The sequence below is a fragment of the Pristis pectinata genome, chromosome 19 (assembly GCF_009764475.1).
Source record: "Pristis pectinata isolate sPriPec2 chromosome 19, sPriPec2.1.pri, whole genome shotgun sequence".
In the NCBI taxonomy this organism is placed as follows: domain Eukaryota; kingdom Metazoa; phylum Chordata; class Chondrichthyes; order Rhinopristiformes; family Pristidae; genus Pristis; species Pristis pectinata.
Window position 1 is genome coordinate 12,054,575 of NC_067423.1, and position 14,037 is coordinate 12,068,611.

General features: G+C 44.8%; 1 protein-coding gene across 4 annotated transcripts in view; it reads right to left on the minus strand.

The window, feature by feature from the left end:
- plxna4 (plexin A4) overlaps nucleotides 1–14,037 on the minus strand; it is a 532,456-nt gene that overhangs the window by 9,616 nt on the left and 508,803 nt on the right. For all 4 annotated transcript variants that reach the window (XM_052033450.1, XM_052033449.1, XM_052033451.1 and 1 more), the window contains exons 29-30: nucleotides 6,445–6,614; nucleotides 590–802 (exon numbers count right to left, since the gene is read on the minus strand). In XM_052033450.1, coding sequence (XP_051889410.1) covers nucleotides 590–802; nucleotides 6,445–6,614 — 383 coding nt within the window. The remainder of the gene's footprint in view (nucleotides 1–589; nucleotides 803–6,444; nucleotides 6,615–14,037) is intronic.

The window sequence follows — 14,037 nt, forward strand, 5'->3', positions numbered from 1 at the left end:
AATCAGACAAAAGCCATCTGCTCACCTCCATCTTCCTTCCGACACTCTAGGGTGTCCTGACAGACTGGCAGACACTTGTTGGAGACACCAGACATCAAACGCCAGGTACTGGCATGCCACAACATATCATTTTGATTGAATCTCACTCCCCGCCCTGCTGCCATGTCCTGCCCTCCCCATAGCCCATCTATCGCGCTCTCCCCATTGTTCACCAGTCCTCCAGCCAGGTTGCCAATCCCCCAGGGTTACCTGGAGCCTCCTAGAATTAAAAACTAAACACTGCTTCCTAAAAATTCCCAGGAAGGAAAAGATAGTGAGAGTGTTTAAAGATAAACTATGTTCTTTGCATATTTCTTTGAAGAAATTAGATATAAAGATACTGGATAAGAGAATACAGTGCCAGTTTGATTGATTATACAACCAGGGTAGAACGGATTTATTCACGTTATGATTGGGCATGGGTTAGTGGAAAGCTGTAAGATTGAATGACTGATAACAAGAACGTGTGGGTGAGACGTTCAGGACCTGCTAGTCATGTCAATGAAATCACCAGGAACACAATCAACCACTCCGGACACTCAGTACTGACCTTTCCACCCAACTCTTGTAGTTGGGGATGTCCTTAGCATAAAGCAGCTTGTTGGACGGGGAGTCCTTGCCCAGCCTGTGCTCTGAAGTCGAACAGGAGTCCATGAACGTCTGAGCCACCACCGAGAGGCAGGCGTCCGTGATGCTGCTCTTGTGGATGTCGAAGACAAACTGGGGGTTCTTGATCACATTCACCCAAAACCTCAGGGGCAGGCTGGGAGGAGAAAGGACAGGCATGGTGAGGGACAGCAGATCCTTAAATCACCCCGGTAACCACTCCAGAGACTCTCTGGAGAAGAAAGGCTCATCCCAGACACCGCACAAACAGAATGCTGGAAGAACTCAGTGCATTTGTTGTCTTTTTTTAATTTGTTATATCAGAAAATCTAGGCCATATAATTGGGTTATACAGTTTATGAACTTTACAGGTGGTATTGGAAGGTAAGAGCAGTGATAACTGATGTGTGGGATGACTAATGACAAGAGCAGGTCAGGCATCTGAGGGTAAGAAGTCATGCGATGATATCTCCAGGAATATATCAAACTGGAGTTGATAACTCTACAAGGAGCTGCCAAATCCTCTCAGCCTGCTCTGAAATATCTTGGAGTTAAATAACAATCTCTTGGCCACTACAGCAGGCAAACCAGGAGAAAAATCAAAAGGCTAATTAAAAAGTTAGTCAAAAAATTCTTTGAACACTTTGATTCAATCATTATAAAGAGCAATTTGACTGAGACGGGAACAATCCAACAGGAAGGCTGATTGATGTAGTCAGGTGGTCTTGTTAGGTAACCAAAGGAGTGAATGTGGAGACAGGATGATGGAAGGAGATCGTGATGAAACCTCCAGGAACCTGCTCCCCCAGAGATGGGAGCCCAAGCTCTGATTTGCAAGCAAAGTCGCAAAGTCGACCAGGATGACGAGGTTCCTCGACCATTTGGCCTCATCCTTCAGAGTGGCAACCTGCACTCTTCCCGTTGCAATGTGAACCCACCCCTCAAATGGCCTTCCTCGCAACCAGCTCAAACCGATGAGGCTAATATCAGCTGCGTTCAATATTTTCACCTGCCTCTTTGTTTTCAGGACAAGTTAACATTTCCAGATTTGAAGCTTGAGGAACAGCACATTAGCATGATTTTCATACTGACTGTACAGCTAATCTGGACCTGATTGCACCATAGCTGTGTAATAACAGCAGGTACACTGGAACAGATGAAATGATTGCTGCATGGTCAGATCAAATTAGTTCGGAGATGAATCTCAGCTCCAATCAATTAATTGTGAACTTCAGCCTATGGTGGGAATTTTAATTAAACACACTCTCAATCAGCTGCTTTCAAGTGCAGGCTGCTTCCTTCTCCTTTACCTCTGTTCCTTTCCTTCTCACATCACTTATTGCTAAGTATCTGCATCAGCCTGCTCTGTCCATCTACCCTTTCCTGGGCCAATCTTTCTGATAGTCATAGAATCATACAGCACAGTAACAGCTTCACCCTACCATCTCTATGTCAAGCATTAAGTTCCCCTCAATATTAATCCGTTTACCACCACTTGGTATGTAGCCTTTTATGCCTTTGCAATTTACGTGCTTGTCTAAGTACATCTTAAATGTTGTGAGAGCACCTGGCTCCATCACCCCCTCAGACAGTGTGTTCCAGATTCCCATCACCCTCTCAGTGAAAAGATTCCTCCTCAGATCCCTTCTAAACCTCTTACTCCTTAATTAAACTCGTTTTAAACACCTCTGCTCTGGCGAAAAGTTTGCTCCCATTTCACGCTATGCCCCTTATAACTTTATACATCTCTATCAGGTTTGCCCCCTCAGCTTCCTCCTCTCCAAGGAAAACAAACCTGGACAAAACAAGCTCTGCTCATAACTCTTGAGCAAGATCAGAATTAGAGGTAGCAAATCTACAGCAGTCACTTACAAACCTACAGGGAATTCAGGATAATCTTTGTGATCCTGGTAGTGGTAGGAACATCACATGGCAGCAGCTGAGGTCAACAGTACTGATGCATTCGAGAGAAAATGAGAACACACAAGGTAGAAAAGAAAAATGCGTTGGTGGTAGGAGAAAGAAGAGTAGGAGGGGGAATATGTGGAGAATAAGCACCAGCAGTCAAGAGCTGTAGATACTTTGCAATCTATAGAAAGAAAGTTCTTTCTCCTGTACTCCCTTGATCGTTACAAAGATGTCCTCAATGCTTTCTGTTCAAAAGCACAGCCAAAGCTAATGTGATGGAATATAGGGAAGGAAGGGAATACAGGAAGTCCCCGACTTATTAACACCCGACTTACGAACGCCCGTACTTACGAACCGACCTTCGTGGTCGGTTCATAAGCGGGCCCGGCCCCCGATCCTACCACGGCAGCGGTAAGCCTTCTTTGGCCCAACCCCGGGCCAAGTGCGCACATGCGGCCAGGGAACCCCGGGCCAAGTGCGTATGTGTGGCTGGGGCCATGTGCGGCCACGATCCCCGGGCCAAGTGCGCATGCACGGACACTGTTCCGAGTTACATACAAAATCGGGTTACGAACAATCTCAAAAACGGAACCTGTTCATAACCCGGGGACTTCCTGTATAGGGAAGGAAGGAACTTGCCCACAGTTTACTCTGTGGTTAATGCTACCAGCTAAATTTGGGCCAACTCCAGTAATAGGAGAGTCTAGGACCAGAGGGCAAAGCCTCAGAATAGAAGGATGTCCCTTTAGAACTCAGATGAGGAGGAATTTCTTTAGCCAGTAGGTGGTGAATCTGTGGAATACGTTGCCACAGAGGGCTGTGGAGGCTAAGTCATTGGGTATATTTAAAGAGGAGGTTGATAGGTTCTTGATTAGTAAGGGCATCAAAGGTGGGGCTGCTGCTCAAGTTCTGGCTGCACTTCAGCCCGACACTGTTGATCTACGGTCAGCCGGTGCGGCATGGGGCAGTTTGCGTGTAGGATCTCCTGGTGGGTCTTCTGCTGGGCCTGGCCAAGCTGGCCATCCACGGGACGCGACGGCGGGCGGCCAAGGGTTCCGGCCAGTCGGCATGCCTGCCCATCTTCCGTGCTTACGTGCGCGTGTGGGTGTCCTTGGAGAGGGAGCACGTGGTCTCTGCGGGCACCCTGGTTGAGTTCTACGCTCGGTGGGCCCCTCAGGGGATCGCGTGTGTCATGGAGGGTACAAATGCGATTCTCCTCTAAGGTGTTGCGTGTTGCGTTAGCAGGTGCAGTGTTGCGTGTGTGTGTTTCACAGGTATTAGTTCGCATTATTTTACTGTAGTTATGTAGTTGCTTTGTTTGTTTCTTGTCTTCTGTACTAGTTGTAGTGTATTGACACTGGTTGTGCTTTTTTGTAGTGCTTTTAGTTAATAAACGTTTATATATAAAAAAAGGGCATCAAAGGTTATGGGGAGAAGGCAGGAGAATGGGGTTGAGAGGGAAAAATAAATCAGCCATGGTCAAACAGCGGAGAAGACTCGATGGGCCAAAAGGCCTAATTCCGCTCCTAGGTCTTATGGTCTAATTCACCTCCTTCCAGAATTCCCAGTGCAATGCTCAACAATTCCCATCTTTCTTTAATACCTCCTGGTTTCACTGAATGTTTAACTTTATGCATTTGAGCAGCAAACATTCCACATCAAAGCTCCTGTTCAAGAAAGGAACATTTTTCCACCTTTAACTAATGAGAGGAACTGGCTCTGAGTTGGGCTTCTTTCCCAGACAACTGGTTGGCAGCCCCCTCAGCACCCACTGCTTGGGGTGGAGCAGGGTTGGGCAGGGAGGCCAGGATTCAGGACTTCTGTCCCCCTCAAACCTCACTGACATACATTGGCTCCTGGTCAGCACTTCCCCGCCCCTGACCCCTCCCCACCATTTCCCCAACCAGAAGGATTTTCAATTCAAAATTCACATTCCCCTGCCTCCATGGACCTCTTCATATAACTAGGATCTGGGATTTTCTACCTTAAGGCCTCCACTTCCCTCTTGGAAGAGAAGTTCCTCCTTAAAGCTGATCTCTTCAGCCAACCCCGACCCAAAATCTCTTCAGCAAATGAAGAAACTACAGATGTTGGCAGATCCAAAATCAAAACATAAAGTGCTTGTAACAGCCAGCAAGTCAGGCAGCAGCCATGGAAAGAGAAACAAGAGTTAACATTGAGATCCTTTGTTAAAATCTCATGGTCGAATTGCCCACAGACCTCACTGCCTTGATTCAAGCATACAGAACTGGCTACATGGCTGAGACAGAAGTTCAATACCAGTTGCCACACCTCCTGCTCTGTCTCAGAAGATAGCAGAAGGGTTGAAGGAGTTGTGAAATCAGAGGGGGAGTCACAGGACTTCTTTTGGATAAAAACCATCAACCCTTCCTGCTGCTATGGAAGCAGTGGTTTGCTGTTTGTGACTGCTCGTGCCCTCTCAGTTGGGTGACGAATGAAGGAACATCTACACAATTAAGAACATTATGCCTTGTAGAAAGTAAGCATCTGCTTTATTTTTATTACTTTTAAATGAGTACTTAATCTTCTTGCAGCTTAATCAATGAGAGGCGTGAAGCGTTAAGGAAAATGCTATACCGAGGCACGGGTTGGAATGAGTCTGTCGTTGCATTTCAGCAATGTTAGAGGGGATTGAAAAATAAAAATGAACAGCATTCCCTGCATTGAAAGTGAGGGGACGAGATAAATGAGTCTTTTAAACCTCATTCACATCTTAGTTTGGCTTGGTTTAGGTAAACTACACAGAACATGCAGCACAGGAACAAGCCCTACTCAGATTGTTTAGTCAAAGCCTCTCAATTACTGGCTCACTAACAAACTGCCATACTTATACCAGTGCATGCATCAGCCTTTGGCTTGGTGCCAACTTCTGTCTGATAATCCATTGGGAAGCACCCTGGGGCATTTAAATACAAGTTGTCATTGATTTCACCAAAATAATGCCACTGGTCAACATGAATAAATTCACAGCTCATCCAGGCAAGTTTCTGAACCAGCCAAAGAATCACAATGAAACAATTAACTCCTCAATTACCACCACTAGAACACAAGGATTCATTGGTCTAACTGTTGCTTTCCTGCAATCTCTCACACTCTCTCTTCCATTTACTTCACATGGAAAGGTTTTTGCCAATTCATTCCCATCTTCTATTGTATTCCAGTACAGAACACAATGCCATCAGCTACAAGTACATCCACCGCTCTTGCAGAAGATCACTGTATCTCAAGAGATCTTTCATAATCCACAGGCATTTCCATAAACTCCCACCCTTCTCCATCCAAATATCTACCCATCAAGACCAAATACTTTTCATCCCCCTCAGAATTCCCAGGTTTTTCAAGATATTATCAATATCATCATGTTGTCCACAGATTGTCTACAATTGGAGAGTATTTTCCACCAGTCTTCCTCATTAAATTTCTAGTTCATGTGTTTAAGGGAAAATTGGGTGACCGTGAAAGGGAAATAGTTAAGGAGGGTGGGAAGAATCTCATGGGGAGCATAAATGTCAGTGTGTAAGCATGTCCCATGGCCTGTTTCTGTGCTGAAGATTTTACGTACTTGTATGACTTCTGGATAGACCAGGCTGTCACTTCTTGAACAACTGTATCTTCCTTCCTACCCTTTACATAGTTGGAAGTGTGTTTGCCAAAGGCACCTTGGCCCTTTCAAGATCATAAGTCTCTTCACCCCAGCAAGTTTTCCACCTCTCAGAGTTAGAAGTTTATAAAAATAAGGGTGCTTGATGGTTAGTGTGGACAGAGCCTGTTTCCGTGCTGTATCTCTCCGTGAATCTTTGCTCTGACAATGCCTGGCCATTGCTGCCCTCAGCTCACCCTGTGCATGGCCCCTTCCCTCTGACTACTCACCAGTTGCTCTTCCAGGTGTGCCGAACGTGAGGGTCGTGGATCTGGTGCTTGTCCGCCTGCTCGTCCAGGAAGTCAAACATGTACTTGATGGCAAGGGGCAGTGCACTCCCTCGATGTGCTGTGCTGAAGATTGTCTCAAAGAGATCATCCACAAACTTCTGCAGGGTACCCTGGGGTGGAGAGAAAGAAATTCAGTGGCAGCAACTGAGACAATGGTGATACCTTAAACAACCAGGCAGGACCCAAATGGTGACTAATGGTGAGATTGGGCACTGAGGCACTGTGTCTAACTCTTTCACTTCCTATTTTTCTTTTAATTCTCACTCAGTTCTCATCTTTCAGCTTTTCCTGCTGTTCCTCTGCCGAGAATGTGCAGAGGACATGTGTAACGTAAGCCTGGCATCTTCACCCCACCCTGCGCCGTAAGAAGTCGTGCAGAATGTCCCAACCCTGAAGATCTGCTCACCCACCAGCTGCACCACTGACGGAACAGATGTCAACTATGATTCAGTGGCTGGCACTCTGGTTTCTGAGTTAGTAGATTTGGGGTTCAAATCCTACTCCAGAGACTTGAGCACAGAATCCATGTACCATATTTCCTCATGACATGGAAGAAGGCCATTCCAGCCCATCAAGTCTATGCTGGTTTACAGGTTAATCCCATTCCCCAATATTTTTCCCTGGAACCTCTTCTCCCCACATTCTCATCAACTGCCCACAGATGTTACCACTCACCTGCACACTAGGGGCAATTTACAGTGGCTAATTAACCCACCAACCTGTCCATTTTTAGGATGTGGGATGAAACCGGACACCCAGGCAACCACAGGGAGAATATGCAAACTCCACACAGATAATACCAGAGGTCGGGATGGAACTCGGATCACTGGAGCAGTGAGGCAGCAGCTCCTGTACGTCACTATGCTGCCAATCCAGTGCAGTACTGAGGAAGTCCCACACTGTTGGAAGGGCTGTCCTTCAGAGGTTATGTGACGATGAGGCCTTGTCTACTCCCTTAGTTGGATGTAAAAGATCCTATGGTACTGCTTTGAAGAGGAGCAAAGGAGACCTTTCCTGCATCATGACCAGTGCATATGCTTCGATCAATATCAGCAAAAATAAGTAAAATTATCATATCATATTCCAGTTTATGGGAGCTTGCTCTGTGCAAAATTGCAGTCATGTTTTCTATATTACACTTCAAAAGAATTTCATTGGCTCTATAAAGCACTTTCTCAAGGGGAATTGCTTCTACATTTTAAAGGAACTTCTCTCCATTTTGCCCATACTAAAAGTGACAAGTAGAATTCCTGATATTGGGAGCATGAAATGTTGCAGTGTACCAGACTTGTTAATTGGTGAGCACAAGATTTTTGTATTCAAGTTGGCTTAATGAATTAAGTATTGATTCTTTGTAGATAAAGAATAACCACCTTTCCGTGTAGGCCTTATGAAGCAATCCCAGTGGTTAACGATGTGTGAGGTCACTACAGGGTTAATGCTGCAACTCAGATGAGCGTCTGGAGCACTGATAAAGATGAATAGCCTGGCTGCTCAACAACAGCAAATTTTCATTCTGCTCAGACACCGTGGAAGATTCGTGTTAGCTGACAATCATAATATTTCTAGCATGTCTAAGGCCAGTGACAGTTTTTCCTGGCATACAACAGGAGAGAGATGTGGGGGAAGGGGGTGTGGGAGGTGGCGTGGAGGTAGTAGGGGAGTGGACGAGGCACTCTCCATACCTGGCAATTGCTAAGGGTGGCAACAACATTAATGCAATTCTGACAGGCTTCATTTGTTCGATAGGCCCCAAGCATTGCTCTGACTCAGATTTATTTTAGAAGAAAAATGTTATGCCAGTTACGAAAATGAGGTGACGCTTGCTTACAAATTTCAAGACATTAAACATGTCAAGAGGAATCAATTTTGTGTAAAAAATTGCTACTTGTAACCGACACTGATGGACCCATTGGATAAGTTACCTACATAAACAACAAGTCATTCTTATTTATTGGAGCCAAATGCCAAACAAGGTAAATTATACACTTGTCAGGCAAAGATCTAGCATAAAGATTTCTGTACTTAAGATGGAAATGTTAAGAAAGGTACATTTTATTGCTGAATTCTCCCTCAGTTTACCTACATTAAACTATATAAGTGTGTGGAAATGTGCTCCTTTCCAACTGAGAGGAAGCTTTGAGCTTTCCCCTGAGAACTGCCCTATTGAGTGCCTTTGTCTCCAACTTGCTCACTGATGCCATAAAGTGGCTCAATTGATTTCCACAAGGACTGGCCTGGGAGCCTTTCTCAGGATGACTGAATCTGGGAAGAATGAACAACCAGCAGTACGCAGAGTAAGCTTAGAAGGATAACAAAGTTTGGAATAACTTAATCAGTAGCATCAACAGTGCAGGTTTAATTTGGTTGCAGCTGGAATCTGGAGCCATGAAACTTATTCCAAACTTTTCATGAACAAGGAAGTTTGATCTGGTGCAAAGCCCATAATCTGGGGGTTGTTGATGGGAATGTGGGGAAAACAAAATGGTTTAGGGTAGGATTGGTGTAAAAGTGGGTGCAGATTTAGTGGGCTAAAGGGCCTATTTCATGTGGCATCAATATTCTATCCATGACCCATGTTTAATTGACTTGTCACAGGATGTCACACCTTCCCCTGATGCACTGATTTCCCACTTTGAGGAGTGGTGACTTCCCTTATGCAGCATCACTGACACCTCTGTGATCCCCAATCCCAGGTCCATTTATCAAACTCCTCTATGAGGACAGTGAAATCAATGAACAACATACTCCTGTGCTTGCAGCACTGTAGGTCCATTTGATTCCCTAGGGGATGACTGTAGTTGTCCAGCAGACATGGACAATGTCAACTAGGTTACACTTATCACTCATCCCTACCAACTAAAGCAAAATTCATATGGCCCAGCTTGCACATCCCCCCTCTAATAGGTACTAGGTACTGCAGACTTGCACTTCACTAGCTAGACTGTGTAGATTTGGTTCTTTAACTGCACTGACACATGTTGGGGTAGGATGCTTGCTTTGGTGCAATCAGCAATCAGGCGCAAACTGGACTTATTTTGAGAAGTGTTCTATCGCACCTTCCCTCCCTGAACCCCATCAAGCCCAACTAGGTTTCTTCAGATTAATTTGCCCCATAATCCAGCACTGTTTAAAAATAACATTAAGACAAAATGTCTTGTATCACCAAATATTCCTTGCAATATTAAAAAAGTAACTTGCTGTCTTTTGTTTAGTCAAATAAAGATGGATTTAATCATGAAAAAAAAATTTAATCACAGTGTGAATCTCCTCATACTGAGAGTAATCTGATTTTAAACAGTGCCAGATTGTGGGCTAAATTAATCTGCTTTTAAATGACTGAAAACGGTTTGATTAAAAAAAACTTTCCAGGTACACTGGCCCATTCTGGTCAGTTTTATAGAAACAGAAATGTGATGCTAAAATTATTCATGTTTTTACGCCCAATGGAGGTAATGATTTCTGAAGCCACACTGCAGCCCAGAAAGCTGCCCAGAAGCTTGTGGAGGTGATTCACCCTCTCTATGGGTGTTTCTGTTCCTGTCGGTGGGGGCTACATCTGGCGGGATTTATTTTATAAATCATGATGTAGAATCAGGAAACAATGCTGAATGTAATTGGCAGGAACTTTTCATGTTGCAGTAATTTTGGATAAATTGCCAGGAGAAAACCAATACAATTTGACCTAAAATTCCACGCCACTGTGTGCAAGTATATTGAGCCCAAACCCCAGGCATGCATCCTACAGAGATGGGAGTGATGTCAACTGAACCAACTAACATAAAGGTCAAGGAGAAGCAACCACCCAGGGATAGTGCCTAATCCCTACTCTGTGTAATAGAAACCTGAACAATAATAATGCATTTCCAAGTCTTCTGTCTCTGTGCTTGCAGAACTGCTTTGTACCAGGAGACAGATGAGACACAGTGGGCACAAATACAGATCGAGAGGATTTACATGGCAGGTCAGAGTGAATGGCTTTACATGGGCAATTAAACTAATGCCCCAATCATAGACATAATTGCTGTAATCAGGGAGGGTACATCAACTCTATTAATAGGATCATGCGATTGGATGCCTGTTCATTGACCCCTGAGTGAGGCACGAAAACACTGAGGTGGGTCTGTGCTCAGGATTAGAAAGAGGTTTTAAATAGGTGCGGTATAATAGTAGCTACAGTTTTGGGTTGAAGTCCAGTGGCCTGGACCATCTATTTAGAGCTGGGAGGTGAAAACCACTGCCAGAATTGGGGATTTTAAATTCAGTTATTAAATGAATCCAGAATAAAAAGCTAATTAAGTCATATATAATGTATAACAATTATGAAACAACTTTCTGACTCACTCATCTCCATTCTGTGGTGTTTGTCTCTTTCTCTGTATCTATCACCATCTCAGACACGGGGCCTCTGAGTTTCCTCCATCTATCTATCTCACTCTCCCTCTTTCTTTCCCTTCTGATATTATTACTAACTCTGTGTTTTTGTAAGGGTGTAATCTTGTGAGTGCGAGTGTAAATTTTTTTGCGGATTTGGGCGTGTGAAAGTGAGCGTGCTTTTGTGTATAAATGAGTGTGGGAGTGGTGGGTGTGAGAATGCAAGGGTGTGAGTGTGTGAATGAGAGAGAGAGAGAGAGACAGAGAGTGAGAAATCTCATGTGTGACTGTGAGAGTACAGAAAAGACTGTGATGCTCCCGTAAAGGAACAGTCTGTTGGCATTCACTGACTGGGCTCAAGTCTGGTGAGTGGCAGTGTGGAGGGCTGTGTTGTTTGGTCTGTGCTGTGAGGCTGTTCCGAGCAGGACTGATCTCTTGTGAGGGACTGGATTTAAGCAGAAAGTAGTAATGAATGATATTTTCCACCTTTTCTTCAGACACGCTTCTTCCATTCACTCTCAGGAGAGCCCCACTCTCTGCCTTGGGCACTCATATCCCTCAGCTCCGCACATGAGGCTCCAGCCATGACCTAGCCAAACATGGGGGTGTTACCATCTCTCAGAATCTGTTGGTGTCAAGTGCTGAAAGTGCAAGGCTGCCTCTAGCTTGCTCACTGTTTCTTGGCTGGTTAACTCAGAAAGTGCTGGCAAACACCAAGGTCTTGGGTTCATTCACCGTGCTGACCAACCAAGCTTCCTGCCACTGTCTGGCCTGAAAGGCAGGGAGTGTTTCAAGTGGCCATATGGCATCCTCCTGCTCCCACTACTTGCATTCTTGGGTGACGCATTTTGGATAATTTGTCACAAATGATGAACAGAAGGAAGCTTCGCTTCTTCATCACTTTATAAGTAAAATAGATTGAACACCACAATAATTAACTGGGCAGATCCCTGGGAAACAATTAGGAGATGATTCCTCCCGAGTTCAAATCGTGATGCATCATTTAACACAAGGCAGTTACTGCACCAGGTCTTCTCCCTGAATGGATGCATCCCCACCCCACTCTGCAGAGTTAAAGTAAGAATCTTTAATGTTCAGACTGAGATAGCTTGTCAGAGGTCCTCCACCATGTTTACAGTGGGCCTGTCAAAAGCAATATTTGAATGTAGACAAGCTCTGTGATTAAATTCCCAGATTCCCACCCCAATGTTTGCAGAATGCAGGGAAAAAAAATTATTTTTCAGATTATTTGCTCATTCTTTGTGCAAATGTTCACAGAAAAAGAACATTTTGTTTTGCTACAATTGTAAGGCACTGGAACATATTCAGTCCATCTTGCCCTGTTCTGGCTCTTTGCTTGAAACAAATCCCACTGCTGTGCTCACTCTCCACAGCCTCTCTGCTTCAAATATTAATGCAATTTTTTATTCACTATAACCTGTGGCAGCTCTTATTGATGACTCCTTGCTACTGACTCCCCAACCAGAGGAAATAATCTTTCATGATGTACAATATCAATATTGTTAACAATTTAAAGAAAAACTTGATTTAATTCCCTGTAGCTGTTTGTTTCCCTATGTAATTTCCTCTGACTTTCTGTCTGTTTTTCATTAATTCTGTCTTTCTCTTTCAGAGTGTAGTGGCTCAGTTACTGGACCAGCAGCCAGAGTTTGGGAACTACTGATCCAGGGGCATGAACTTAAATTATGGGGGGCGGGTACATCCTTACACAAAGGTTGATAGATTTTTAGATATAAATGAAACCAAGGGTTGGTACAGGAATGTGGCGAGTAGGGGTGGTACTGGAAGCAAGTACAGTGGCGTTCAAGAGGCCTTTTAGATAGGCAGAGAATGGAGGGGTATGGATTAAATATGTGCAGGCAGAAGGGATTTGTTTAATTACGACCAATAAGATCGTAGCTGGTCATTTAGAACATAGAACAGCACAGGCAAAGACATCGTGGGCTGAAGGGCCTGTTCCTGTGCTGTTCTATGTTCTAAATGACCAGCTACGATCTTGCTGAATGGCAGAGCAGGCTTGAAGGGCCAGATGGCCCACTCCTGCTTCTATTTCTTGTGTGTCAAGGCTGGAATTGGAAAGGAAAGCCTGGATTTGATGTGGTGGTGGACCAAGGGCACAGGTCTGAAGGAATGGGGACAGGATGCAGGGCCTGAAATGAAGTAGATGCAACTGGTACCTGAGAGAAGGTCTGGGAGAATGGGAAGTAGACAGCACTGGCTGGGAGGGAACTGACTAGCCAAGGCCAACTGTATCTCCCCAGCGCCCGAGCCAAAGCAGGAAAGGACCGATGTCAGGATGGAATGGCAGGAAAGGAAGTCCAGAGCTTGGAACAATATCAAGTAAAATCTGGGAGCTGGTATAGCTGCAGGAAGGCCAACACTTGGAGTGAGACTGAAGCAAAAGGCACTATGATCGAGGTACAGGGAGGAGTCACAGTTGAGATTGAGGGAGTGACCAATGGGCAGCACAGTGGTGCAGCTAATAGAGCTGCTGCTTCACAGCTCCAGTGACCCGGTTCACTCCCGGCCTCTGTGACTGTCTGTGCGGAGTTTGCACATTCTCTATTTGACCACTTCCTCCAGGTGCTCGGGTTTCCTCTCGTGTGCCAAAGACATGCAGTTTGTGGGTTAATTGGCCCTGGTGTAAAAGAGTGGTAGATTCTGGGTGGAGTTAATGGGGAACTTGGGGAAAATAAAACAGGATCAGTGTAGGATTAGTATAAATGGGTGCTTGATAGTTAGCGTGGACTCAAAGGGTCTGTTTCTATGTTGTATGACTCTACGACAACGACTGAAATAGCTTGGAACATTGAACCACAATTGACCCCAATAGCGCAGGACATGGATTGATGGTGCATCTTAAAGGGTGACGGTGTAGCAGATGGGCAGAAAATTTGACGAAGGGAATGCCAGAGCTTGGGGTCCAGAAAACTGAAGACATGACAGTCAAGCATTTAGAACTGGGGATTTGCAGTAGAATATGATCCACCTATATGGAAGCCATTCCTGTCATGTGAGGTGTGTGTTTTCAGCAGGAGTTTCTCAATTAAATAGGAGAATAAATTTTGCAAGATAAAGTTCACAGGAATGAATCAAAGAACCTGACTCCCAGTTCCCCCAGCTTTCCAGTGGCTAATG